The 25,409-nt window shown below is 37.4% G+C and overlaps 1 protein-coding gene and 1 long non-coding RNA gene across 2 annotated transcripts; one reads left to right on the top strand and one right to left on the bottom strand.

Moving 5' to 3' along the window:
* Nucleotides 1–1,552: 1,552 nt before the first annotated feature.
* On the bottom strand, nt 1,553–24,392 carry LOC100692448 (vasodilator-stimulated phosphoprotein). Its single transcript, XM_005453912.4, is given in 14 exon segments — nt 1,553–2,503; nt 2,632–2,689; nt 3,022–3,088; nt 4,236–4,307; nt 4,441–4,480; nt 4,640–4,682; nt 4,804–4,852; nt 4,945–5,048; nt 5,403–5,606; nt 5,609–5,720; nt 16,896–16,944; nt 18,436–18,616; nt 18,977–19,148; nt 24,210–24,392. Coding segments are annotated over 14 exon segments (1,203 nt in total). The 5' UTR covers nt 24,215–24,392; the 3' UTR covers nt 1,553–2,456.
* On the top strand, nt 11,528–13,053 carry LOC102077459 (uncharacterized). The gene is made up of 3 exons (XR_003222010.1): nt 11,528–11,659; nt 11,750–11,840; nt 12,427–13,053. It is a non-coding gene; the product is annotated as an uncharacterized LOC102077459 (long non-coding RNA).
* Nucleotides 24,393–25,409: the final 1,017 nt, after the last annotated feature.

The raw sequence follows: 25,409 nt of genomic DNA, 5'->3' as shown, positions 1-25,409 counted from the left end.
ATTCACACAAGAGGTCTTTCCACAGGGATAATAATAATAATAGAAAAAGAAGAGTGAAAGTGAGGGACCCAACTGAGACTAAAAGTACAATAAAATTTAAAATATGTCACAAGCTAAATGCTTAAATTTTTGTACCACTGTATTAGTCGATTCAATACCAAATACAATATTAAAGATGCAAGCAGCAATAAGAGGGTCCTTGCACCCTGCTGCATGTCCATGCCAGCCTCAGTCAACTGTGCTGAGGTCAAGCTGGGCTACGTCTCAGGCGTTTGGCAGGTGACTATACTCACACAGTCATGTGGTTATTTTCAGTTCAGTATGTTAACTGGGTCTGGCATAATTTACTTACTGAACACGCCAGTGTTCGGCAGCCTCGCCTCTGTCAGTGCGCCCCAGGGTGGCTGTGGCTACAATGTAGCTTGCCATCACCAGTGTGTGAATGTCTGTGTGAATCAGTGGATGACTGAACGTGTAAAGCGCTTTGGGGTTCTTAGGGACTAAGTAAAGCGCTATACAAATACAGGCCATTTACCATTACCATTTACCATCTTTGGCCACTAGGTGGCAATTGTCTAACCATATGTCACACTGCTGTATCATGTGTGCAACCACCAATTAAAATTTCATTTATATTGGATGATTATAACCTACTGCATAGTTTCCTGTTGCCACAAGTTAGCGGCATATGTGTGACCCAATATTGACAAATACAGTCTAAGGTGCTTGGAAAGAAACTGACTGGAATTCTCTAAGTTTCTTGAAGACATTTCACCTCTCACCTGAGAAGTTTCTTCAGTTGTGAAAGCAACTGACCATCTTTGAACAGAGGGGACAGCTCATGACAGCAACTGGCTGCCACCTACAATGCAGTTTTGAGATACCTTCCCAAGCGCCCGAGTCCCCATTCACATCTTGCATCATGTGAGCTCAATGGGTCACATAATAGGGTGGGGCAAGGTCTCACAATGGTTTCACCTAAAACCTCTGCTGATAATCCTAAAAAGTTGATTCTGTTTCTCTGGACACTATGTAAGGATGAACAGAATCAGCTTTTTGGTATTCCGCTACCTGGATGATTGAGCATGCATCAAGACTGTGCGGATAATGACCAACAGCTTTTTTCACATCTTCTTACATGTGGTGAGGCACATTATTATTGATTAATAGTGGGTCAATGACCCGCTTAAGAGAGAATGCTCACTAGGGATTAGTACTTTATTTGCAAATGGTTAATCCATCATTTATAAAGCAGAAAACATAAAAAAAAATTATGACCTTATGACCTTTTTATATGACCTTACTAAGCAAGACTATTCATATACATGTATATAAATGACATACTAAGGAGGAACAATATTTTATGATTGAGTTTTAACTAATACTTCTTTAATGCTTAATAGTGTGTAGATATTATAAAATACCACCTAGCTTTTTAAATTTTATTAACTTCTATTTTTTTAAATCAAGTGTATGTGACCTACATTATATTAAAAACATTATAAATTCAGTTTTTACACAGTTTTAATGAAAAATCATACACAAAAATTGCTTGCTTGTCACAATTTTTATTATTTTTTAACAAGATAAGCTTTATTTGTGAGTACTTTTAAAGAGTACTTTATTAGATGACAATGAAAGAATATCAAAAATAATGTTTTCACATCTGAAGGGTATCATAGTCCTACATGGGGTCATATGGAGTTTTTCCTGGTATAACCTGAAATGTACATACATGTAAATAACTTCACCTGAATAATGTTGTGTAATTTTAGATATTCAACTAGAGCTGCTGGAATTTCCCGGAATGGAACTCCCCAAAGTTCTATTCTTTTCTATTTTATTCTACTAGAATAGAATACTGTATAATATAAAGCGCCTTGAAGCGACTGTTGTTGTGATTTGACGCTATATAAATAAAATTGAATTGAATTGAAACTGAATTGAATATTCTATTAAAAAGTCAAATTTCTGGCCCATTTTCAAGAATGTAAGTTAACATGTGCTAAAATGTATATCCTCGTAGCTACAAAACCAGTAGTGTGCACTTTTGCTACCAGTTCTTTAATTTTGCAAGAACTTGAAATTGTTTGATGGTAAAAGTGTCAGCAACCTGTCTGAGCAGATTACTGTTACCTGCCACTGATAAAAATGCCTGGGCGTGTCATTCATATGTCTGTTGATGAATATTACATGAAACACTAAAATTTACAACTCCTAGACAATAACTGGGATTTCTTTCTGATTTCTATAACTAAGCAAGATATCGGGGAAAAATGATGAAAATAATATTTTATTTGAAAATGTGTTCATGTTCATAGTCTTAGGACTGATCAGACTTTAAAGTCAATTGCATGAAAACAAATTAAACAATGTAAAATAAAATAATTTCGCCAGAGTAAAACACTGCAAGCACTGCAAGATAAGCATCCATTTTTTTTCTTTTGATCAATTCTTCAGTCTTCATCCTTGAGCTGTGACCTTTGTAGCTCCTGCATCAGAGCTAGAAAAACAGAGCAATATTCTGGTATAACACAAGATCACAACATACTGTATATGAGTAGTTTCTACATGTATGCCCTAGGTTCATCTGACATAGTGTTTATGGATAGTATATACGTTAGAACTCACCTGTGATAATTTCCTCCTTTACTTTGTAGAGTTCCTTTTTGATTTCTTCAAGGATTTCCTTCAAATGCAGACAGAGTATGAGGTTTTACATAAAAGAAGTAAATTTTGTTTTAATAAAGAGCCTTAAAACTTTGTGTGTACAATAGTACAAATCTGGAAACAACGCTAGGGGCTTTGCAACTATAATCTAAGGTCCTTTAGATGAAATGGCTTTATAATGCAAGTCCTGGGAAAAACAAGCAGAGGCTTAGAACACATATTTTACATACTAAATAGCTTCTCTTGTTTCAAAGGAACTAAAATAGTTTTATATCATCACAGAAAGTTATACTGTTTACTAAGGAGTTCTAGGATATTGGTGTGTATTTATATAAAGATGGAGGAACAAACCTGTTTAAATTTTTCCATATCACTATCATTTCCTGTACCATCTGAGTTCTTCTTCACCACCTTCATCCTACAAAAGAAAGATACATTATTACACTGACGCAAACACAATCAAAGAGGTCATATTTCAGGCCAAACACTTACTTTTATCTTCATGTACGCATTCCAATGATGTTTCTTTCTTTTAAATTAGTTTGGAGTGCTATGCTACAAAAAGTGGAATACTCACTGAATCAGTTGAGCAGGATAGTGGCAGCATGGGAAGGTGTCACACGCAGTGTGTTTTTCAAAGCAGAAGGAAATAATCACTAATAATTTGGAATTTTATGTGGAAATCTCTCAAACTAAATTGAAGCAAGTTTGAGGCCACCACATTGAAAATATTAAAATTTAAAATTATTATTAAAATATCACATTTTTATATTATTATTAAGTGGGGATGATGCAGATGGCATGCTTGAGGCAACTGTTGTTGTGATATGGCGCTATACAATTGAAATGAATTGTTCTATCAGACATCAGGTGTCTGTGCTTGCCAAGCCTATTCTTGTAACAGGCAGTCAGCTAAGATCCGTTTTGCCTAAAATAAATACAGCTTTTCAAAAACTGACATGTTTGTTGTTAATATTCAGCAAATATGAAAGTTGTATAAATGTTCTATATGCTTTGTGTCACTTTGCATTAAAGCACAAATAATTTTAATGGCTGTAGAATACATATATTAAAATAATAAAGTAAGTTTTAATATCTAAGTTAAATAAGTGCATAGACAAGCAGACTAATTATTTGCATTGACAAATATTAATCAGTTCATAAAACTATGGCTGGGTGTAGCTCTCTGGTGTGCCTTTCACCTAATGTTTGCAGTTTTGCGATTACAACAGAGTAAGCTATTTGTACAGTCATGCTCACAGTTCTGCTGGTTATCTGTGGGAACATGTGGTTAAAAACCAAGCATTATCTTTGTCTCAAATATGAGCTGGCCAGGGGAAGCAACACACTTTGTTTCGGACAGAAACAATAAAAGCAGTTAATCTTACAACAGTAAGACAAAGTAGAAAATAGAAATGCAGCACACACCAACAAACAAAAAAGTATCTCTTTCAGATTGGAGTAGATCTTCACTGAATGCATGTGAAGATCTAAGAGAACCCTACTACATGGGTTCTCTTAGAAGAGAACCCATGTAGTAGGCAGAGTCAGGGGGAGACTAGTACCTGGACGCTGGAGTAGTGGCAGAGTTTGAACTTGGGCTTGAGTCTTTTTGATTGGTGGTTAAGGATTTGGCTCTGTTGCAAAGAACACAGATGTTTTAAGAAAGTTGTTGATTGCTGAATTGCTGTGGATGGCTCAGAATAGGTTGTTGTTTAGTGTATAATGTATGGATCAGTTGTAAAGTGAAAGTCTGAACCAGTCTCTTACCTTGGCATGGTGGCAGATTTTTCCTTGGATTGATTGATTTCTGGAAAATGTTGCATTTATTATTCCATTTCATGTTGATATCCTCAAATTAAATGTTTTGTTAAGTTTTTTTTTTCACAAAAAGTCTATGTACAATGCTGGGCTGTAGTGTAAAGAGAGGCATTTATCTTTCTTTATCTACACAGATGTGATTACTCACCCGCTACAACTGAGGATTTCGATACAGAGGGCTCAGAATCCTCCTGTGGTCAGGTATAAAGATAATTACAGTTATCATTTAATATTTAAATCTTATTACATCTACAAATACTAAAGACCCACAAGAAAAAATCTTATAGGTCTTCTTGAGAGCACTGGGCTTACATTGTGAGATTCTTCCTTTTTTACAGCTGGCTTATCAGCAGCTTTTCGCCTATTAAAAAAAATAAATCCATTACAATACAAACAATGAGATCCTCCATATCAGACTATCACAAGGATTTATATCTCTCGATTATGACTTGCCTTCTTGCAAGGATGGCACTCATTTCTCCCATTAGATCACCTCCTCCACTTCCACCGGATGAGGACTGTGGTTTGGGGGCTGGGGCTGCTGAGCCTCCCTCATCCTTAACACAAAAAAATGCACATCACTGTGTTTAAAGCCGTTTGGTCCAATGGATAGATCCTTTTGAAAAACATAAAACTAAATACAAACAGTAAAATGTTTTAGAGAATACAAATACGGACTGATATAGCACTTTTCTACTCTCCCAGAGTACTCAAAGTGCTCTATACAACAACACGCCAATGGACGCATGGGAGAGCAACTTGGGGTTAGTATCGTGCCCAAGGATACTTGACATGCAGACTGGAGGAGCCATGTATCAAACCACTAACCTTCTGATCAGTAGGTGACCTGCTCTACCTCCTGCGCTACAGCCACCCCATATATGTATATGCATATATGTGTTTGCTCATACCTTCACTGTTTTGCGCAATTTAGCCCCTGCTAGAGCTGCAGCCAGATCATTTCCACTGCCACCTCCACCTCCTCCACTGCCTCCTGCAACCGGTGGGGGTGGAGGTGCAGGTGGAACCATACCTCCAGATGGAGGTGGTGGAGGTGCAGGTGGGCATCCCCCAGAGGGAGGTGGGGGTGGACCTGGAGGTGGTGGGGTGCTGGTGGGGCAGGTGAAGTAGCTGGTGGGGCAGGAGGGGCAGGAGGGGCTGATACAGTGGCCTGGCGTTCTCGCTCCAGACGTTCCTTCTCTTGTTGTTCCTGCTTCTGACGTTCGAGTCTGGACAAATATGGGCAGATAAATTAGCATTAAGTACTGCTGTTTGTATAAAAACTCAACAGATATAATACATGTGTTTATATTTCACTAAAAATCCATCCTTTATATTGTGTGTGGAGGTTCATAGTCTTCCAAATCATGGTAGTTTTAAGAGGTTAGAAAAAGAAAGGAACTTGATTTCTTTAAGTTTCTGAGTATGCTTCACCTCTCATCCCAGGGTTCCAGAAACAAAAGACAAACAAAAGAATCCCAGGTATTTAACACCTAGTGGTGTCCCCTCTGGAGGTGGTTGTTGACCTAATACAGATCATGTGAGTCAAAAAAGGCATAGGTCATTACCATCAGAAGAAGACAAGAGTGAAACCTCTGTGAGACCCACCCTATCATGTGGCCTATTAAGGTCAACTGAGGCACGGTGTAAGTTGCGGTTGAAGCTGGTGTTGAAAGCCACCACCTCTGTTCAATTGTAGTTGTTTGTTATGGACATGGATGGGAGGAACACTTTTCAAGTGGTAAGGGAGTATGAAAGAGAATCCAGGAAATTAGCAAACTATAAAATTCCCCTCTGATTAAATCTGAGATGCAAAGAGTCCAGATTGGTCCCAAGAGTTTGTGGTTTTAAACTACAGTCAGGAAACACAGAGTTAAGCAGATCTGATGGAGTAGTACAGAACCAACTCGATACAGGTCCTGACTGTTGGTTGTGCGTACGTGTCGAGCAGCAGGTTAGAGTATCTGGCCTTCTTACAGGGGGGCTCCCCAAGCTACCCAGCTGGGGTACCCCCCTCATCACTGATCTTTGATGAGGGGGCTTGGCTCACAGTCTATGTTCTAACTCATCTCAAAAGTGTTCTGTTGGGTTAAGATCGTTGTTCTGTATAGGCCAGTCATGTTCTACCACAACAGACTTGCTCATTAATGTCTTTATAGACTTTGCTTTGTGCACTCACTGCAAATTTCTTGTAGCTTAACAAGATTTATTGTCTTAAATTTAGCCAGATTATCTTGTCCATCTTGTTTTGAACATTACAAGCTAGTTTCCAGTCTCATGTGTGAGATGATTAGACTTGTTTCAAGTATATATTACTTTTTTTTTCTTATTTAGGCTGTAAATCTAAAAATGAACCATTTTACATTTATTTCAAGCAAAAATAGCTTTTAGATAGAGTGTAAAACAAAAAATGATCTCAAAATAAGAAACATTCACCTTTTTCCTTGAAATAAGAAAGTCAGTCATTGGAAGGTATATTTATATCTGAGACCTGTCACAGATGTATTTGTTACCATGTAAAATAAGCTACTTTATTCTAACAGCATGATGTGTAGCATCTTCAATCACCAAAAACTCCATATTAGCAACCTCTGATACAGGACCTAGTCCTTTCTCATTTACAAATATCAGATGCTCAGTTCCTGCTTCACTTTGACAACACTCCACCAGCTGATTGTGGTTTACAAGAGACTTGCACACATTGTTTAAAAAAAACTGTGTTTAGACTCGGCTTTCATACACGTATGACAAATTACAGGTCCCAGGGCAATAATCTGAGAGGGAAGTTGCAGCATGTAATCTTCTATCATTTTTTTTAGTTTGGACACAGTCTGTAAAGACACAACTGGGGCAAAAAGTATTTTAACAATTTCAATTAAATCCAAAATAAACTGGATAAAGGGATTTTTCTCTACAACACTGTCCAATAAGAATGGCAAAATCTTGATCAATATAAGCATTTGTCCAGAGGATTGTTTTAATCTGTTGTCACTTGAAGCTAAACTAGCATTAATTTTTTTTTTTATGAATTATAGAACCTTTTTTGAGACATTTTATTAAATTCAATCAGTTTATATTCCAAAATCTCTTTTTCCCAAAATCTGTTTTTGTTTCATAATGGGGGTTTTTCATAATGGTGTATTTATTTCAGAAAGTCATTTAACAACTGAATTTCTTATTCAGGCAATCAGGGTAAGTGGGCGGGACCTGAACGCTCACTGGCTGCTGCTTAAACAGGTGCTTAAAATTAAAGTGTCTCAAAATGTTTCTATTATTACAAAAAAGAATCGTAGTGAAATAAATATTTAATAAAATATTATAAAAATACACAATGTAAAATAAAAATTAAATGACACATTTTAACACTTTGGTGTTCTAGTTCATATTAAAAAGTTAAATAATGTATTAGCACTAGGTTAGGTTCCTGTATTCCTCCATACAACCATCAATCCCACATATCACACAAAAGTCTGGACTACTGCTATGAATTGTATTAATATGGCTCAAAAGAGACTTTAATGTTAAGGCAACAAAACAAAACAAATCCAACACAAAACAAAACAAATCCAACACCTCCAACATGCCATCTTGTTTGGGGAAAAGACCTGAAAGAAGTTCTTGGCGGGCAGAGTAGTAGAGGTCAATACCAAGTTTGAAGGGGTGGTTTATACCAAGTCTGCATTTAACTTAGAATAGAATAGAATAGAATAGAATAGCTTTTTATTGTCACTGTTACAAGAACAGTGAAAGGCAGTTTGGCATCTCTCCATGTGTGTGGAGTACACAATAGCGTAAGTATTTACACAATAACAGACAAATTTACATTTACACAAGAAAGATATGTACAAGTTATACATACACCTGCAAACATACACGCACATACATACATATATGTATATATACATATTTGCATCCGTACATGCATACACACACATATTTCCACATACACGCTTACATCTATATACATACACATACATGCCATGTAACTAGCAGGTGCATTGAGAGGTGCAGTGTGATCAGTGATATTGCACATTGAGTGTGTGGGGGGGGGGATGATATTGCACATTGAGTGGGGGGGTTCTGTTTGAACTATACTAAATAAGGTTATAATAAATACAGTTTAAAGAGGTAGGGGTGTTGGTTGCATTGAAGTATAAACAGAAATACCATTTATAATTAAGGTGTAATGTCCATGAGTGTTGGCAGTGCAGTTATCCTCCAATCAGGGTGGAGGTAGGGCATGTTTGACAGCCTGTGGGTAAAAACTTCTGTTGAGTCTGTTTGTCTTAGACCTGATGGACCTGTAGCGTTTACCAGAGGGAAGGGGGGGGAGTGAGTGTCCAGGGTGCGAGGGGTCTTTGACGATGATGCTGGCTTTCTGCTGAAGTCTGCCAGTATAGATGTCTCTGAGGGGGGTTAGTGAAGTGCCGTGAACTTGTGTAGTAATGTAATTGTAAAGACGACTACACCAGTCATAGTAATTGATGGGTTATTTGTTAAAATTAGTTTTTCTAATGCCGGTTCATTATGCATGTTATGTTCACGTTTTACAAGCTTTACACAGACGAAAATGTGTAACACTACCTCCCCCCTGGCTGCCCTCAAGTGGCTCTGTCCATTATCTCACTGTTTGAATCGAATCGAAGGATACGAGGGAGCAGGTTCGGACTGGATTCTGTTAAGGTAATTAACTTTTGCTTGCAAACATTTAAGGTTCTTTTAGCTTTGACTTACTGTAGTAACATCAGTCGTGGTCAAATGTTAAGTTTTACCAAGGCAGTATTATCAGTTCACTACCAATGGGTAGTTAGCCAAATCTACCAGCCAGCTAGCTAGCTTAGTTCATTCAGTATGCTGAATTGTTAGCATGCAGTGAGAGTTTAAAATTATTAATGGTGCTAGTTGGGTAAATTTAGTTTCGTGTTCAATATACTTAACATAGCTATACGACAAAAGAACTACAGTTGATATCCGCCTTTGCAAAAGTCCGTTTTGGGTGTCCCACCCACGGAGAATAAAAAGCTGCAGTGTGGTTTTTTTTTGTTCCCTTCTTAAGCCGCGCGCTCTGCACTGCACTGCACTGCACTTGGTGTGTTTGTGTGTGCAACTTGGGAGGACCAATACTGGTTTGAGACAAATCTGACAATCGGGCTCGTAACTTTACAATGCTGTTTTGTGTTTTGTTTTTTTTTGTTATGGAAAAAGAAAGGGGATTGGACAGATCTATATTTAATTTAAATGAAGATTTACTTAAGTCATCAAGAGTTAACTGTTTTATGACCAAAACTACATTTAACCAACATGAGTTTATTCAAATTTTATTTGCAAGTCCAGTTTGGGTAATGAAATTAAAGATAACACAAGGGAATAAAATAATGCACATTTATGAATGACATCTTTACCTATAGATTTACTTTAAGCTTCATTTCCGACAGATTATGATTAATCGTATAAACTATTGTAAGTTGGAGATGTGAACTTACTTCCAATTATTTATGTTGTAAACTATTAATATAAATCAGGTCACTTTAACCTTGATGAACTGAGGTAACATTTTTTCTTATTGGATGAAGTGGCCTAATCTGAGCTTTGATCATTTGTTGAATGATTTGACAAGCAGTTGGGCACTATTGGTTTTAGTTTGAAAACTAGTTTGGATTAGCCTTGTCATAAATTTTAAGTGAGCAATTTTATAAGACTTAACCATGGAATTAACACAGGCTCTACTTGGTCTGTCTTTTGCACCTTATCCAGGTGTCTGATTGCATAGACTTTGGCATGGCAGGTGGTGTCTTGACTCAGTTTTTCTTTTTGACCCAAACATATATGTTTTTCTGTCCTCAGGGAAAAGTTCTGACAAAAGCTACACCAGAAAATCATGGAGGCTTTGGATGTAGGGCTGTTCGATATAAGCGTTTTATTTTACGCTATCGTTTGTTTCGTGGTGTCGCAAAATAAACCGTTTACGGCAATATTTTTTCATTATTTTGATGGTCACTGTAGTGGCTATATTAATTTCCTAAAGTTCTCTCTTTCTCTTATATTTAATATAACCACATTACAGACGGACAAGCGCTTGTTTTTATGCGTTGTCGTTAGCAACAACGACGGTAAAACCACCTCGTGTCCGCTTGTTTATTTTCCACATAAACCTTTCACAATAAAGCTCAAGATCCTGTTGAGACTTTTCAAAATAAACTGAATCACGTGAAAGATGCAGAGTATTTACGGATGAGAAGCAAAAAAGAGCCGTCAGGTGCTAAAAAATAAACCTTAGACTCAAACGTTAGAACAGGCTTTTCCCCGCAGCACGCTGTGTAATAAATACTCACAAAGAAAACGGTGGCTCTTACAACTAATGTCTAAAAATGTATAGTTTCATGCATCGGTTAAAACACTCGACTCCAGCTACATGACGCCCAGAAACATTTCCCGCAAGTCGAGCTGCCCGAGAGTCACTGAATTTACAGAAAATGTTAAGTTTTTGTGATTTATATCGTTATCGGACGATAGATGTCTTAATATCGGGATATGAGATTTTGGTCATATCGCACAGCCCTATTTGGATGATTTCGGTTCTAAATGGTAGGCCAAGCATATGCATATTTATGCAAATTAATGTCTAAATGAATTTTGTGTTGCACACACTGACAGTGATCGTACATAGAATCATTTTTATGTTGTTAGATCAATAATATATTTAATTACATTTAAATGTATTTGACAAAATGACAATTTGGAATTGTTTCCTTTTTTGAGCAGTGAAATGTATACATTTAAAGAGATGTACAACTTTTACAATTCTGAAAGTTACTGACTTTTATTTACAGCTGCCAACATAGATGAGGTCTTGCTCCACACCCTCAGTAGGGACGATTTAAGGGACCTGCTTCCAGGGCCTGAAAATTTTATGAGGAGGAAACAGTTGTAGGCTCAAGTTCACAAAGAGGCAAGTTTTGCCGCTTTTGATTTAAAAACATCTAGCACAACACATTTTGTTTAGGACTCCTGTAATATAACTGTTTTTGTTTTCTTATTTAGGAAGAAACTAAAGAAAAGGCATCTCATGGATATCTCACCATGTGACCAGGGAGAAGATTATGATGCAGATTCAAGTGGTGGATCAAACATGCTTTTGCCACCAGGAGCAGTTCTGGTGACAACAGTTGTAAGTGAAAGATTACAATTATGGCAATAATATTGAATATTGAACTGAAAGTTGATTTAGTTCTTTCTTTCCTGTTCTGTTTAAACATAGCCCTGTTCAGGCCACTACCAACTCTCTTCCCATCATGAGCTGCACCACCCAGATGGGACATGCCAGTGAAGCACTGATTCATGTCCTTCAGGTCTGTGTTTCTTCATATTTGTTATCAAATAATGCCCCTAAAGCATTCACTTTAACAGTTCATTTGGCATATGGCCTTTTTATCCATGCCAAGTCCTCCAACAATGTCGTTTATATTTAAAAAAAAAAAAAAAAAGTGTGCAGAAATCTGAAATGGCACAAACACTGATCAAAAATTTCAATAAAAATAATAAAGAAAATCATAAAGAAATTAAAAACAAAATGGAAATAATTACATATTTAACTATCACAGGTGCAGTATCTTTGTCATTTCCTAAAGTGTGTAAAGACATAATCCTAACGGTGATGAGTCAGAATTTATTACATTTTTCAATGGCATGAATATTAGGGATTTTCTATACAGTATTTGTCAATCTAAAGAAAAATGACATTAATATGGTCTGTAGCACATCTGATCTATGGTTGTCATCATTCATATATCACCCCAAGGGTGCACCCCAAAGGGATCAATAAAGTGAAGTCTAAGTCTAATACATACTTGTGGTTAAGTATTTGAACTACCCTGATAGCTTTGGAGTTTCTCCGTACATTGTACAATTTTGTCTTTGCTTTTCTTTTGCCAACAGAAGATCCAGCATCAGCCCTGTTCTGCTCTTTGAAGGGTCCCGCTGTCTTATTGCAGTTGGAACCACTCCCATCACCACATTTGCCGCAGATGACCTTGGAGAAGGTTTGCTGTGTCTTATGGCATACTACTACACCCTGCATCTCACCTATCCTAAATGTGTGGCAACGCTTCTGTCTGTCATTCAGACTGAAGTGTTAAAGGACAAAATCCATGAGTAAGACACCACAGGCTCATACAAAAAAGTCATGGCAGGCTGTAGAAATTTTTTATTGAAACGTAGAGCTGTTTGAGCAAGATGTATCTTAGGTCTGTGTTGGAAGGTTTGGACCTGATAGCTTTGAAGTTGCAATTTACACTTGAATTCTTTTTTTAAAATTCTTATTAATGTAATACAGTGCTTCTTTCTTTAAACACATCTGTTCTGCAAATTCTGTTTAAAATTGCAAATGCTCTTTTTATTACATTTTATATGTTGAGTAGCTAACTGGTTTAGCACTTCTAAAAGGAACACAAAATAACAATGTTACACTTACAGTGTGTCTTTAAATTTTTGTGTACTATGATTTACTGAAATATTTGTTACTGTTTGGAGAGTTTGTTTCCAATAAAGGTCATGTACACAGTATACTTTGCCTGCTTTCATTTGGCTTTATTTTTCTTATTTTGAGAATTCTTATCAAGTGTAATTATCTTACTGCACTGGCAGATTATTTCACTAAATTCAAGAAGATTTAGACTACAATCTATTATTTTTTAACTTATTTTAAGATGGGTAATTTTTGCAGTGTATCTTTAAAATGATTTAATGTACTAGTTTTTAGATTATTTGCCTTGATTTGTTCCTTAGAATAAGTGTTTTATGCTTATTTTCAGATTTAATTTCTTCAACATTTTGCTTAGAACAAGTGGTTAAAGCTTATTTTAGGTTTCAATTGCTATGATTGATTGCCTGGAATAAGTGTGTAAGGCTTATTTTAAGATTTAACTATCTTATTTGTTGCCTAGAATAAGTGGTTAAAGCTTATTTTAAGTTTCAATGTTCTGATTTGTTGCCTGGAATAAGTGTAAAAGACTTATTTTTTAGCTTTATTTAAATCTAGATATTGCTCTTATTTCAAGAAATCTTACTAAGAAAAAAACACTTACCCCACTGGCAGATAATTTCACTTGTTTTAAACAAATCTTCTCCAAAAATAAGTGTATTTATCTAGTATTAAGGAGGTGGGTTTTTGCAATGCTGGTGCACAGTCATGTTGCAACAGAAAGGGGGCATCTCCAAACTGTTCCCACAAAGCTGAGAGCATGATATAGTCCAAAATGTCTGACATGTTTGAAGCATTAAGAGCTCCTTTCAATTGTCAACGGTGGGTCACTTTTGATAATATGTTTCCACTTCTCTAGAGTCAAGTGGTGGTGAGATGCATCCAATGTTCTGCATTGCGCTTGGTGATGTAAGGCTTGGATGCAGCTGATTGGCCAAAGAAACCCATTAAATGAAGCTTTCTATGCACTATTCATGAGCTAATCTGAAAGTCACATGAAGATCTGTAGTGATTACTCTGCAGAAAGTTGCAGACTTCTGTGCACTATGTGCCTCAGCATTTGATGACCCCGTTCTTTGATTTTATCCAGCCTTCCACTTCGTGGCTGAGTTGCTGTAAATCCCAATCACTTCCATCTAGTTATAATACCACCAACAGTTGACTGTGGAATATTTAGTAGCGAGGAAATTCAGTGAATAAATCCATGGAGTCATTGATGAATCCAGGATTCATAAATACTATAGTGTAATATAGTGTATTTACAGGTCAAGACAGAAAGCGGTTTTCTCTTAGACGTCTATAGGACTGGAAGTATTTTTGCTTCAAAGCTGTGCTGATTTTAAGATTACATAATTTCCTCAAGGAATAAAATAAAGTATTCTGATTCTGAGATAGAATGAGATAGAACGCAGGTTGTCAGGCACTGCATTGGCTCCATTTTTCATATCCAAAAGCTACATCCAACTTTTACACTGTCAATAGTAAAGAGACAGCTAAGCATTAAAGGTTAGTCTATTTTCCTACCATTACCTATATCCAAGAGACCAAAAGAATGAGATAGTGGATGTAAGCATTGGAAATGAGCTTTGCCTGGAGTGTGTCTGAACTTTCTTTTATGTTTAATTTACGATACAGTGAATGTGTCCATTTGCGTATGTATTTGCCTATGCCAAGCCTATGGAGAGGGGTTTTCAACATACTCAAACATCTCTCGTGCAGTCTTCCAAAAACACTATGGATAGGTGTGACTAACTGGCTGACTGTTTGAAAAGTGGACCATGGCAATGCAGTAACAGCAGAGTTCACCACAAATTTTAGAGGGGCAAAAAAATATAAAAGCATGAAAGTGATGTCATGGTTACAGTAGACAATTTTCATTTGTTTAACACCTGGTTTCAGGTGTTATAGCTTCAGTCTTCTCTATGGCTGAATGAAGGACCAGCCACAGCACTAGGAGAGTGTGCCACAGAACAGTTGTTTGTGACATTGCCCTTTATTTACAGCAAACAGCTACAATATGTAGAACAGGGAGGGGGGGGTCAAATTCATTTTTGCTTTGTGGGCCACATACAACCCACTTTGATGTTAAGTAGGCTGGACCAAAGAAACTTTCCTTTCCATCAGTCCAAGTGCCATGGTTTTTAAAAAAGTTTTTTTTGGTTTGACTCATTTTTGATTATTTTTGTATTATAGTTTTGCTCTCCTAATCTATAGGTCTTTAGGTGCATTCTAGGTAAAGATGAGTTTTGTGTTTGAGCTCTACAGTCTTCTGTTTATGTTTTATATTTATAGATAGTGTATTATCTATATTTCTGGTTCATGGTTCTAGTTTCTTTTTTCATCATGTTAAATTTCCTTTGTTTCTAGTCTCTGTTCCTCATTTGGTTATGTATTCTTCAGTTATCATTGTTTTTGTGTTCCCCTTCTGTCACCCCAGTCAGTCATGTCTCCATGTTTGTTTATTTCCTCTTAAGTTCATGTCTTAGTCCTGGGTCTCGGTGTATTACTTCCTATTTTATTTTGATAGTCCCTCGTGTCTTGTGTTGTGTTTAGTTTTGCTTGCCCCTGTCTCATTAGTCTAATTCCATCCAGCTGTTTTCCCTGGTGGGTATATATTTTCTCCATTTGTTCTTTGTCACATTATCCCTCAAAGTTGTGTCCTCCCTTGCAGTATGTTTTTTGTTTTGTTTTTCCTGTCGCAGGTTTGATTTACCTTGTTAAATTTCTCATGTTACTTTGTGATTTGCTTTACTTTAATAAAAGCAACATTTTAGTTTATTTTCTCATATTTCTCATATTTTGTACTTTCAATTGTAGATAGTGGAAAAAAGGACATTTTATTTTTGTCATCTAACAGTTTATTCATTACTCATCACTTTAGTGCAGTTTGGGGGAGGTCTTTATCAGCAGAAAAAGCATAGTCTGTCCATAGGACCACCGCAGAAGCATGCCTCCTCCATTAGAGATACAGTAGATTGAGGAGCTCAGTCATTCAGCAAGGGCACAAGGTAGAGTTGCTACTCCCCCATCACGAAAGGAACCAGTTGAGGTGGTTCAAGAATGTAACAAGGACACCTACAAGGTGCTTCCTAGCTGAGGTATTTTGGGCATGCCGAAGTAGAAGAAGACGCCGGGGCAAACCCAGAACATACAAGCCAGCCACGACATCATTACTTTTGGCTGGCTGGGAAACACTTTGGTGTCTTCCTGAAGAGGTCTAGGAGGTGGGTGAGATAAGCAAGGAGTAAACATCTCTGCTTTTAGACTGTGTGCGCCAAAAATAATGTCACATCCACTGGCACCCAGCCTTGTTTTGGTGTCACTTCACCCAGTTGTGCACTTCTCAGTTTCTGTAACCTGGTGCATTGCACTGCTGCCACGACAGCTAGGTTTTGACAGTCAAGTGTACAGTCATGTTAGTTTTTTCTGCCATTCTAATGATATCTAATGATGTATCAGAAGGTTAGAGTTTCATAAATTCTACAGAGGGAGTGGAAAAATTTTGATAACACGAGACTTTATGGAAAAATACTTGGCAATGACTTTGCTTTCAGTTTTGACTTCATCTCTTTCTATATCAGCGCTGATGTGGTATTGTCTAAGCAGTGAAAGCTGTTGTTCAGGAAAATAATGCAGCTGCTATTTACATCTTAATGGTGAGCATAAATAGAAGTGACTGTGCAGAGCAAGCAACCAGTGCAGAGAGTATTCTAGTGCCTTTAGACTGATGAACTCATGACAAGAGAAGCAGGAGAAAATAGATATGTGGACTATCTGCTGTAAACAACATATCTCTGCATTTTCATTGTAGTATTTATTGGTATGTAATAACTGCTTAAAATGTTAATTAAAAGCAGAAACAAAACTTAAAAATCAATGACACAAAATAGATATTAGCCTTAGTATAATTAAGAATGAGCTGTACCTTCTCTGTTGTTCCAGCTGCTGTGCAGTGGGGCCGTTCTGAGCTGGGCCTAAGAAAAAGCATTGAAATTATTTAAAATTAATATATTAAATGGATAATATAAAATATGCATGTATGTTTATATTAGGGCTCTCAAAGCCAACGAGATGATAACACAGTCATGCAAATTCAGTTTAACGCTTCTATTTTTTTGACTCTCAATTAATGTACGGCTGCACTTTCTGTGACCTTTGGTAGTTCAGGATGTTTGGAAGTGATGCATCAGTAATCTCAAAGCTATGCCAGATTGTTCTCTGTACAAAACCAGAGTTATTTGTATTTACTGTTGATGTGAACTGAGTTACCACATTGAGTCTCAAATGCCACTTGGTGGCTAAGTAGACAGCTGATGCGGAGAGCCCTCCTCCCTGATGCCAAAGGCAGACCATGCTGGACAGTTTTTAACAGAGATGTCGAGACAATTCTAGAACGAACAAACCTTCAACAGCCATAGCTAAATAGCTAAACAGGCGGCTGCAGCTCTCGGGTACTTTTTTCCATTGTTTGGGAATATATGGTGGTACTTTTGGTGTCTACTTTTGGACTATGTTATGAGCATGCAGTTCCTTTGAGGTTTTTCGGGAGTTGTCATTGTTTTGGATTTGTGCAATAATAATAAACATAAATGTGAATAAGGAAAATACAATTGTCTCCAACTTAATGCTGGTAAGAATATTAGAAACATGAAGAATACCTTGTTAAGATACATTTAGAACAGGTTAAAAAAAAATCTCTTGTAAATGCGATTAAAAAGTTAACTATATAGAATCATGTGATTAATTGCAATTAAATATTTTAATAGATTGATACAGTGTGGTGAAAAACTATTTTCCCCTTCTTGATTTCTTAGTTTCTTTGCAAATTTGTCACACTAAAATGTTTCAGTTTATCAAACAAATTTTTATATTATGCAAAGATAATCCAAAGCAAACATAAAATCATTTTTTTAATGATGATTTCATTTGTTAAGGTACAAAAACAATCCAAACCTGCCTGGCTGTATGTGAAAAAATAATAGCTCCATAAATCTAATGATGAGCCACCCTTGGTAAGAAGAATTGTTATTGAGCCCTTTTGATAACTGGCAGGGAATCTTTTACAATGCTTTGAAGAAATTTTTATCTCACTTTTCTTTGAAGAATTGTTTTAATTCAGGCATAGAAAGGTGTTTTTCTGTATAAATATCTAAACAGAGTTATAGACCAGATAAAACTCCAAAAAAGTAGTTGGAATAAATGCCTAATAATCAAAAATAATTGTATTAACTAATATTTATAAAACATATTGTTCCTTATGTTCCATCTTCGTTTAGCTCCCAGGGTTTTCCAGGCATTTCTGTGTGTTCTTATGGCTTTTGGTTTACCTTCAATAAAGGATTACATTCACTGGAACCTGCCTGTCTAAGAGTCTGCATTTAGGGTCCTCAGTCTTCGCCAAATCTGACAGACAGGAATACTGCACGATCTGGATCTAACATGTCTTCTTGCAGTGGTGTGGTTACCTGCGACTGCCGGCGCACTGACAGTATCTAAAGCATGCGTCATGGTGTTGGCAAACAGAGTAGCATCTTCTTTACTGCCAAAATTTAGCCCCCACACCTGCTTGTGATCACGCCACTGATGGAAATTTGGTGTGGCTTGATTATACTTCATTCCTTTGATAATGGGACAGTTGATCACCACCTGATGAAAACAGGAAGCGAAGGATAGTAAATGTAAATTAAATGTAAAGTTAGTCAGGCCAGAAGTGAATTTGTTTAAATATATAATTATATGTGAGATCATATTGCTGATGCTTGGCCAACAGTAGATTGTAATGTGCATGGAATAAACCAATATATGTTGTGGGTATTCATCTGTTAAGTCTGTGCAAGGTGAACAGAATACACAGTGTGTTTTAAAAGGAGTACTTGAAATCAAAGGATATATATATATATATATATATGTATATATATGTGTGTATATATATATACACACATATATATGTCCAATCAGAACATGAGAAGGTAATTGTCTGGTTTCGTGTGTATGCTTTTGTTGAACCTGCTGGTCAGCCTGTAGTTTGCGTCCCACTACTCTGAAGGTGTTTGCTGAAGGGTTGTGATAGATCTGGACACGGCTTATAGAAGTACTGTCAGATCCTGCTGGCACCCAACGCTTGCTGTTGTCATCATACAGCATGACCGTTGCCCTCACCTGACAGATACTGGACTCACTGTTGGAGGGAATGATTAGAAAAAAAAGATGACCAGATGCAGTGCAAGAACAAAATACTAAAATGGTGTAAGTGTACAGATAAAAGAAGCATGAACATTCTTCTATAACATGAACTCTTCTGGGAAGGCTTTCCATAAGATTTAGGAGTGAGTTTACAGGAAATTTTGATCATTCTTTCAGAAGTGCATTTGTGTTCAGTTGGGTTGAGGTCAGGGCTCAGGTGCAGGCCAGTCATGTTCCACACCAAACTTGCTCATCAATGTCTTTATGGACATCTTGGAAGGCTGGGAATGCTTGGGAAGTTTTAAGAGTTCCTTTCACTGGAGCTAAGAGCCCAGGCTGATCTCCAGAAAAGCAAGGCCACATCATAATACCCCTGCACCAAACTTTACACCTGGCACAATGCAGTCAGACAAGTATTACTCTCCTGGCAGCTGCCAAACCCAGACTAATCCATTGGATTGCTGATGGAAAAGCATGATTTGTCACTCCACAGAACGGGTTTCGACTTCTATAGAGTGTTGGTGATGCATCCAATGCTCTGCATTACGCTTGGTGATGTAAGGCTTGGATGCAGTTGCTCGACCATGGAAACCCAGTAAATGAAGCATTAAATGAACCCATTAAATGAAGCACACTGTTCTTGAGCTAATCTGAAGGTCACATGAAGTTCGGAGGTCTGTAGAAAGTTTGAGAACCCCCTCTATGATTTTATTGCTGTTGTTCCCAATCGCTTCCAATTTGTTTGTAATACCACTAAGAGTTAAATTTATTAATGAGGAAATTTTACGACTGGACTCGTGACTCGTGTAACCCATGGTGGAGGGGGTTACATGCTGAGCAACAGTTCAGAGTACCCAGCCTTCTTATGGTCACTGAGTACTTCAAGGAACTATCTGCCTGATCTGAACCTTTGGAGTGTTTCATTATTGGAGTTTTGTGCAAACCACAGTTTGTCCATGACCAACACCATGTTAAGGATGTCCATAAGTGTAAGTGGCACCAGGACATCCTAGGTCACAGATCAGTGATCAATATTGTAATCATATCATCTGATCTGTGACCTTTTGATCTGGACACTTGGATGAAGAGAGAAGCTGAGCTGTCAACTGATCACCACCTGGTGGTTAATTAAATCAGGTGGCGAGAGGATGCCTGACACATGTGCCACACCTAAATATACAGTGAGGGTGTGCTGGCCCCCAGTCCAGGAGATCTTCAACTCCCACCTCCGGCAGCATTCTGTGGCTGGAGAAAGAATCTGCACCTAGACTGCTGAGGCAGCTGCAAGGAGATGCTGCAAGGTGGGTGGCCCCTGTTATGGCAATAATCCCTGAACCAGATGGTGGACACCAGAGATGAGGAGTCCTATCAGATTTAGGTAACTTTTGGAACTTTTGAGGCAGCTGATGGGTACTAGCATGCCAAGCAGAACATGTCTTGGGCAGTAGCTGAAGCAAAAACAGAGGATATAATTGGGTAGCGGAAAGAATACTTCAAGAACCTCCTTAATCGACTTCTGTAGAGAAAGCAGAGTCTACGTGCAGCCACGTGGAGTCTATTTTTTGTTTTTGTTTTAAGAGTGTATATAAACTATAGACTAGTTTTTAAATTGTGTTGATAGACCAAGTAAAACCAAGGTTATGATAAATAATTTACAAAATGCTTTTTTATGAATACCAGCCTCCCTGAGAAGATGTATGCCAGGTTGCTGAAAAAGAGTTTGTCAATTAGTCAAACCTAACTGACAAACAATGCAGGAACAATGCCGTTTTCATCCTATTCATGGAACACTGGACTAGCTCTTTATCCTTGGAAGAATATTTGAGTGTGTCCAATCCATCTACATGTGTTTTGGGAACTTGGAGAAGGCATTCGACTGTGTCCCTTGGAGTGTCCTACTGGGGGTGCTTCAGGAATATGTCTGGTCCATTGCCATTCAGTCTCTATACAACTGTTGCAGGAGCAATGTCTGCATTGCCAACAGACATTGACAGACTCATTCCTGGTGCGTGTCTTCGCCAGGGCTGCCCCTTTTCACCAATTCCGTTAATAATTTTTATGTACAGAATTTCTAGAAGTAGCCAGGTGGCAGAAGGTTTCCACTTTTGTGGCCTCAGAATCTTAATTCTGCTTGGTACTCCAACATAGTACTCTGAACAGTACCATGTTGGAATTCACTGAGCCCCTTAGACCAACCCATTCTTTCACAAATATTTGTAGGTGCAACATCAATGCTCAGTCAGTGCTCCCTGAACAGGATCCAGTAACCATCACAGTGCCATACATCCTAGAAAAGTCTCAAATATGAAGAGCTGTATAGCACCAACCCCTGACATGATTCACGCTTCCTCAGGAGTCAGCTGAATGGGAAGAACAAGATCCAGGCAATCAATACCTACCCTGCCCTGTTGGATACCCTGTTGAGATAACACGCTCCACTAAATGAAGGATGAGATAAAATCCACTGAGTCAAGACAATAAAGCTCCTTATCATGCTTAGAGGGTATCACCAGTCCAGCACCCTCAGATTGTACGCTAAGTGGAAGATAGGACGCAGATTAGTAGTAAGTATCAGAACCATTATTCTGGATGAAACAACAAAGATCCATAAGTACATCAGGAAGCTGGCTATAATGATCACGTGCTTAGTGCACCAGAAACCCGTGAAACAAGAGGTGCTATAGGAGGAACCATAATGGAAGGATAGGCACCTGTTATTAAAAAATCTTACCAATGACAGGACAATGACTAAAAGATACCACAGAGGCACTAATTATGTCAGTATGGGAACAAACTTTAAGCAGAATTCAATTCAATTGACTTGAATTCAATTATATTTATACAGTATCAAATCACAACAGCAGTCACCTCAAGGTTCTTTATATTGTAAGGTAGACCCTACAATAGTGCATACAGATAAAAACCTAACAATCATATGACCCCCAATGAGCAAGCACTTTGGTGAATGTGAGAAGGAAAGACTCCCTTTCAACAAAAAGAAACCTCCTTCAGAGCCAGGCTTAGGGAGGGGCGGCCATATACTGTGACCATTTCGGGTGAAAGAAAGACGACAGGACAAATGACATGCTGTAGAAGAGAGACAGAGATTAATAACAAGTATGATTTAATGCAGAGAAGTCTAAGTCACACGACTGATAGAGGTTGGGATCCAGCACATAACAGAAAGGTGTAAGATGCTAGGAGGCAGGGGATACATGGAACACTATAATCAAGTGGCTGGAACAGTATACAGAAACATCTGTGCCAAGTATGCCCTGACGTAGTAGTGGTGGACAAACAGAAGAAGATGGCCGTAGTGATAGATGCAGCGATACCAAGTGATAGCAACATTGGGAATAAGGAACACTAGAAACTCAAGAAATACCAAGGGCTGGGAGAGGAGCATGAGGTGATGTGAAGGATGAAGGCAACGATGGTGCCTCAGGGTATTGACCCCCAAACTGGGCAAGTGGCTCCAGCAGATCCCAGGAATGACATCTGAGATCTCTGTCCACAAGACCACAGTCCTAGGAACAGCAAAGATACTTTTGAGGACCCTAAAGCTCCCAGGTAGAGGACCCAAGCTTGAACCATAAAGACCGACTGGGTGCTGGTTTAGCTCACTGGGATGAGCAGGCGACCACATGCCGTATGGGTTAACCCAACCCGCGGCCCTTTGCCTCATGTCTTCCTCTATCTCTCCCGCTGCTTTCCTGTCTTCACTGTTTCTATCAAAAAAAGGCTGAAAAAACCATTTTAAAAAAGCAAAGAGCAAATGAGAAATTGCAAACAACCCAAGACCTTCATATTACACACTACTGGCTTCAGTTTAGCATGTTAAATGTTAAAGCTCCTGACAGTACAATTATAAAAAGACTGAACAAGCATTGCTTGTTTGGAAGTTGCAGGAGACAGTTTCTTTTCTCTAAAGAACATTTAATATTTGCAAAGTTTTATCTGAATAAACCACAAGCTTTCTGGAACAATGTTTTCCAGACAGACCACACTAGAGTTTGGCTATTTGGGTACTGAACCGTGCAATATTTGGTAAATCCCAAACATACTATATCAGCACAAACACACTAAATTTGGGTTTAGTTTTGTTAAATAAATATGTTATAATTGTGTGATAAGGCCTATATAACTCCACATCCAGATTGTATTAAAATTATTTTAGAACCTAGCAAAGACCTTTTTTTAAAATAATCATATTCTTTTATATATTTTTTATTTATTATGTCCTGACACATAGAACTTTTCAAGTTCTATGAAATACATACAGGGTGGACTTTCTTTTCTATTTCTAAACTGTTCAAATTTTGTATATAAAATCAAATTAATTCCTCTAGTTAGTTAATCTGTTTAGCACATTTGAAAAGTAAGTAATGTTTCATAGCTATACAGAGGTTCAGAACCCTAAATTTGTGCACTGTAAAGTAATGGGGCAAGTATGTGTTTTTGATGATTATTTCATTAAAACAATTATACATTTATACCTTTATGTATTTATCCTGTGTGGTTTGAATGTTTGTATGCAAAAATTAATGAAATAATAAAAAGACTACATGTCTCTACAAGGCATTATGACACTGACTTATTTTCAGTCTGCTACTTGCAACGTCTGTAGCCTGTGGGAAAGCTTTACTTCCTGTCACAAAGGTTTTCATGTTTTGACCACTTCCTGTGATCAGTACAATGCCTAATATGGACTGTATTTCACCTGTCATATGCACCAAGTTCTCAAAAAGTTTTGGTTCCCCAGAATGCCTTCTTGGATTAAATAACATTCTCAGAACAAAGGGAATGCAGATAAATTTTTAGTCTATGTGCAATAACTGTAATAATCGAAGCACCTGTTATAAGCTTCAGACACTTGCAGACAACAGGAAATGTAGACAAAACTAAAGATCTTTTCGGTAAAATATAGCGGGCACTATGAGAGTCGGTGTTGTTTTACACATTCTTTCACGAGTCATTCAAAATTGGAATGAACATGTGTTTTTTTCCTCAGTTAAAAAAAATTGATTAATATAACTAATGTAAGAAAATGACTCACCCCATATTTCAGCTTTGGTCAATATCCAGCGTTTCACTTGTTTTTAACAATATTTCTTCACTTCAAAATTAGTCGTTTCTTTAGAACCTACTGTCATCCCTGATTGCACATCTGAGTTTCTCTCGCTCTGTGACTTGTTTAGCAGCAAGCATTTGCACTTCTGCCTTTGTATTGTCATTTCCTAGACAGTTTTTTTCTTTCTTCCTGTTCTCGTCTCCACACGCTCTTTCAAATTCACATTTTCACACCTCCCCCATTTTCTGTCTCCCTGCGGTATAGCTCTGATTTCTGTCTGCTTTTTCTTTTCTATCAAGCTGTTGTTTTTAATTAGGGTGAGTCCTCTTGACATAAATATTATTACTATTTCAGATAAAGAGCACGTGTGGTTTAACAGAAATTTCTGTAATTGCGTTTGTGCAATACTGTTATGTTTATATTCACTGTATTATAGGTAGGCAGTAAAAATAAAAGTCATAGTAAAGTAACAGCAACAAGTTCAGGCTTCAACCTACAAATTAAAATCTAATGAGTAATCCCTCAGTCTTCATTACAACAATTCTAACTGCTTCAAATCTTGCTTTACTATCCTGTTGTTGCAGAATGAGAGTGGTGTATTCTTACCTTCTATTAACTATTATCATTAGTGTTGTTGTTGTTTGTGTTTTGGTGCTTTGTACAACACTTTGCCAAACTTTCAACCCTTATCTACTGAAATATTGAAGTTTGCTTTTAAATATGTATTCGCACAGCTTCAGTGTTTTAGCATGTTCACATGTGTGTTGACTTTAAATAGTTATGCATTTGTATGCACATACATATGTATGAAACCAACACCTCGTCAGTGACAAGCTTTGTTCCTTTAATAGCTATCTGTAGTCGTATTTGAATGTTGTTCATTTCCTCTTACTTTTCATGATCACTTTGCAGTTCCTCATTCTTATAATGTCTCTGCAATCCACTACAAATTAAAATAAAAATGTTAAAACAGGTTTCAGACTTGCTTTATTGATAAGCTATTACAAATAATAGCATTGTAAACCCTGTGCTGGGTCAAAAATTATCACTAGTTTTTTGGTTACCCATGGATTCAGCTTTTTAGCACCTATTAAAGAGTGCAAACACTCAAAAAGAGATCTCCTGGATAAAAAAAAAAATGTTGCATAGCAGTTTATTGAGTTTCCAAAAAACAGCAAGGTTAGC

Source organism: Oreochromis niloticus, linkage group LG10, assembly GCF_001858045.2.
Source record: "Oreochromis niloticus isolate F11D_XX linkage group LG10, O_niloticus_UMD_NMBU, whole genome shotgun sequence".
In the NCBI taxonomy this organism is placed as follows: domain Eukaryota; kingdom Metazoa; phylum Chordata; class Actinopteri; order Cichliformes; family Cichlidae; genus Oreochromis; species Oreochromis niloticus.
This window is presented reverse-complemented; position numbering and strand designations above follow the sequence as displayed.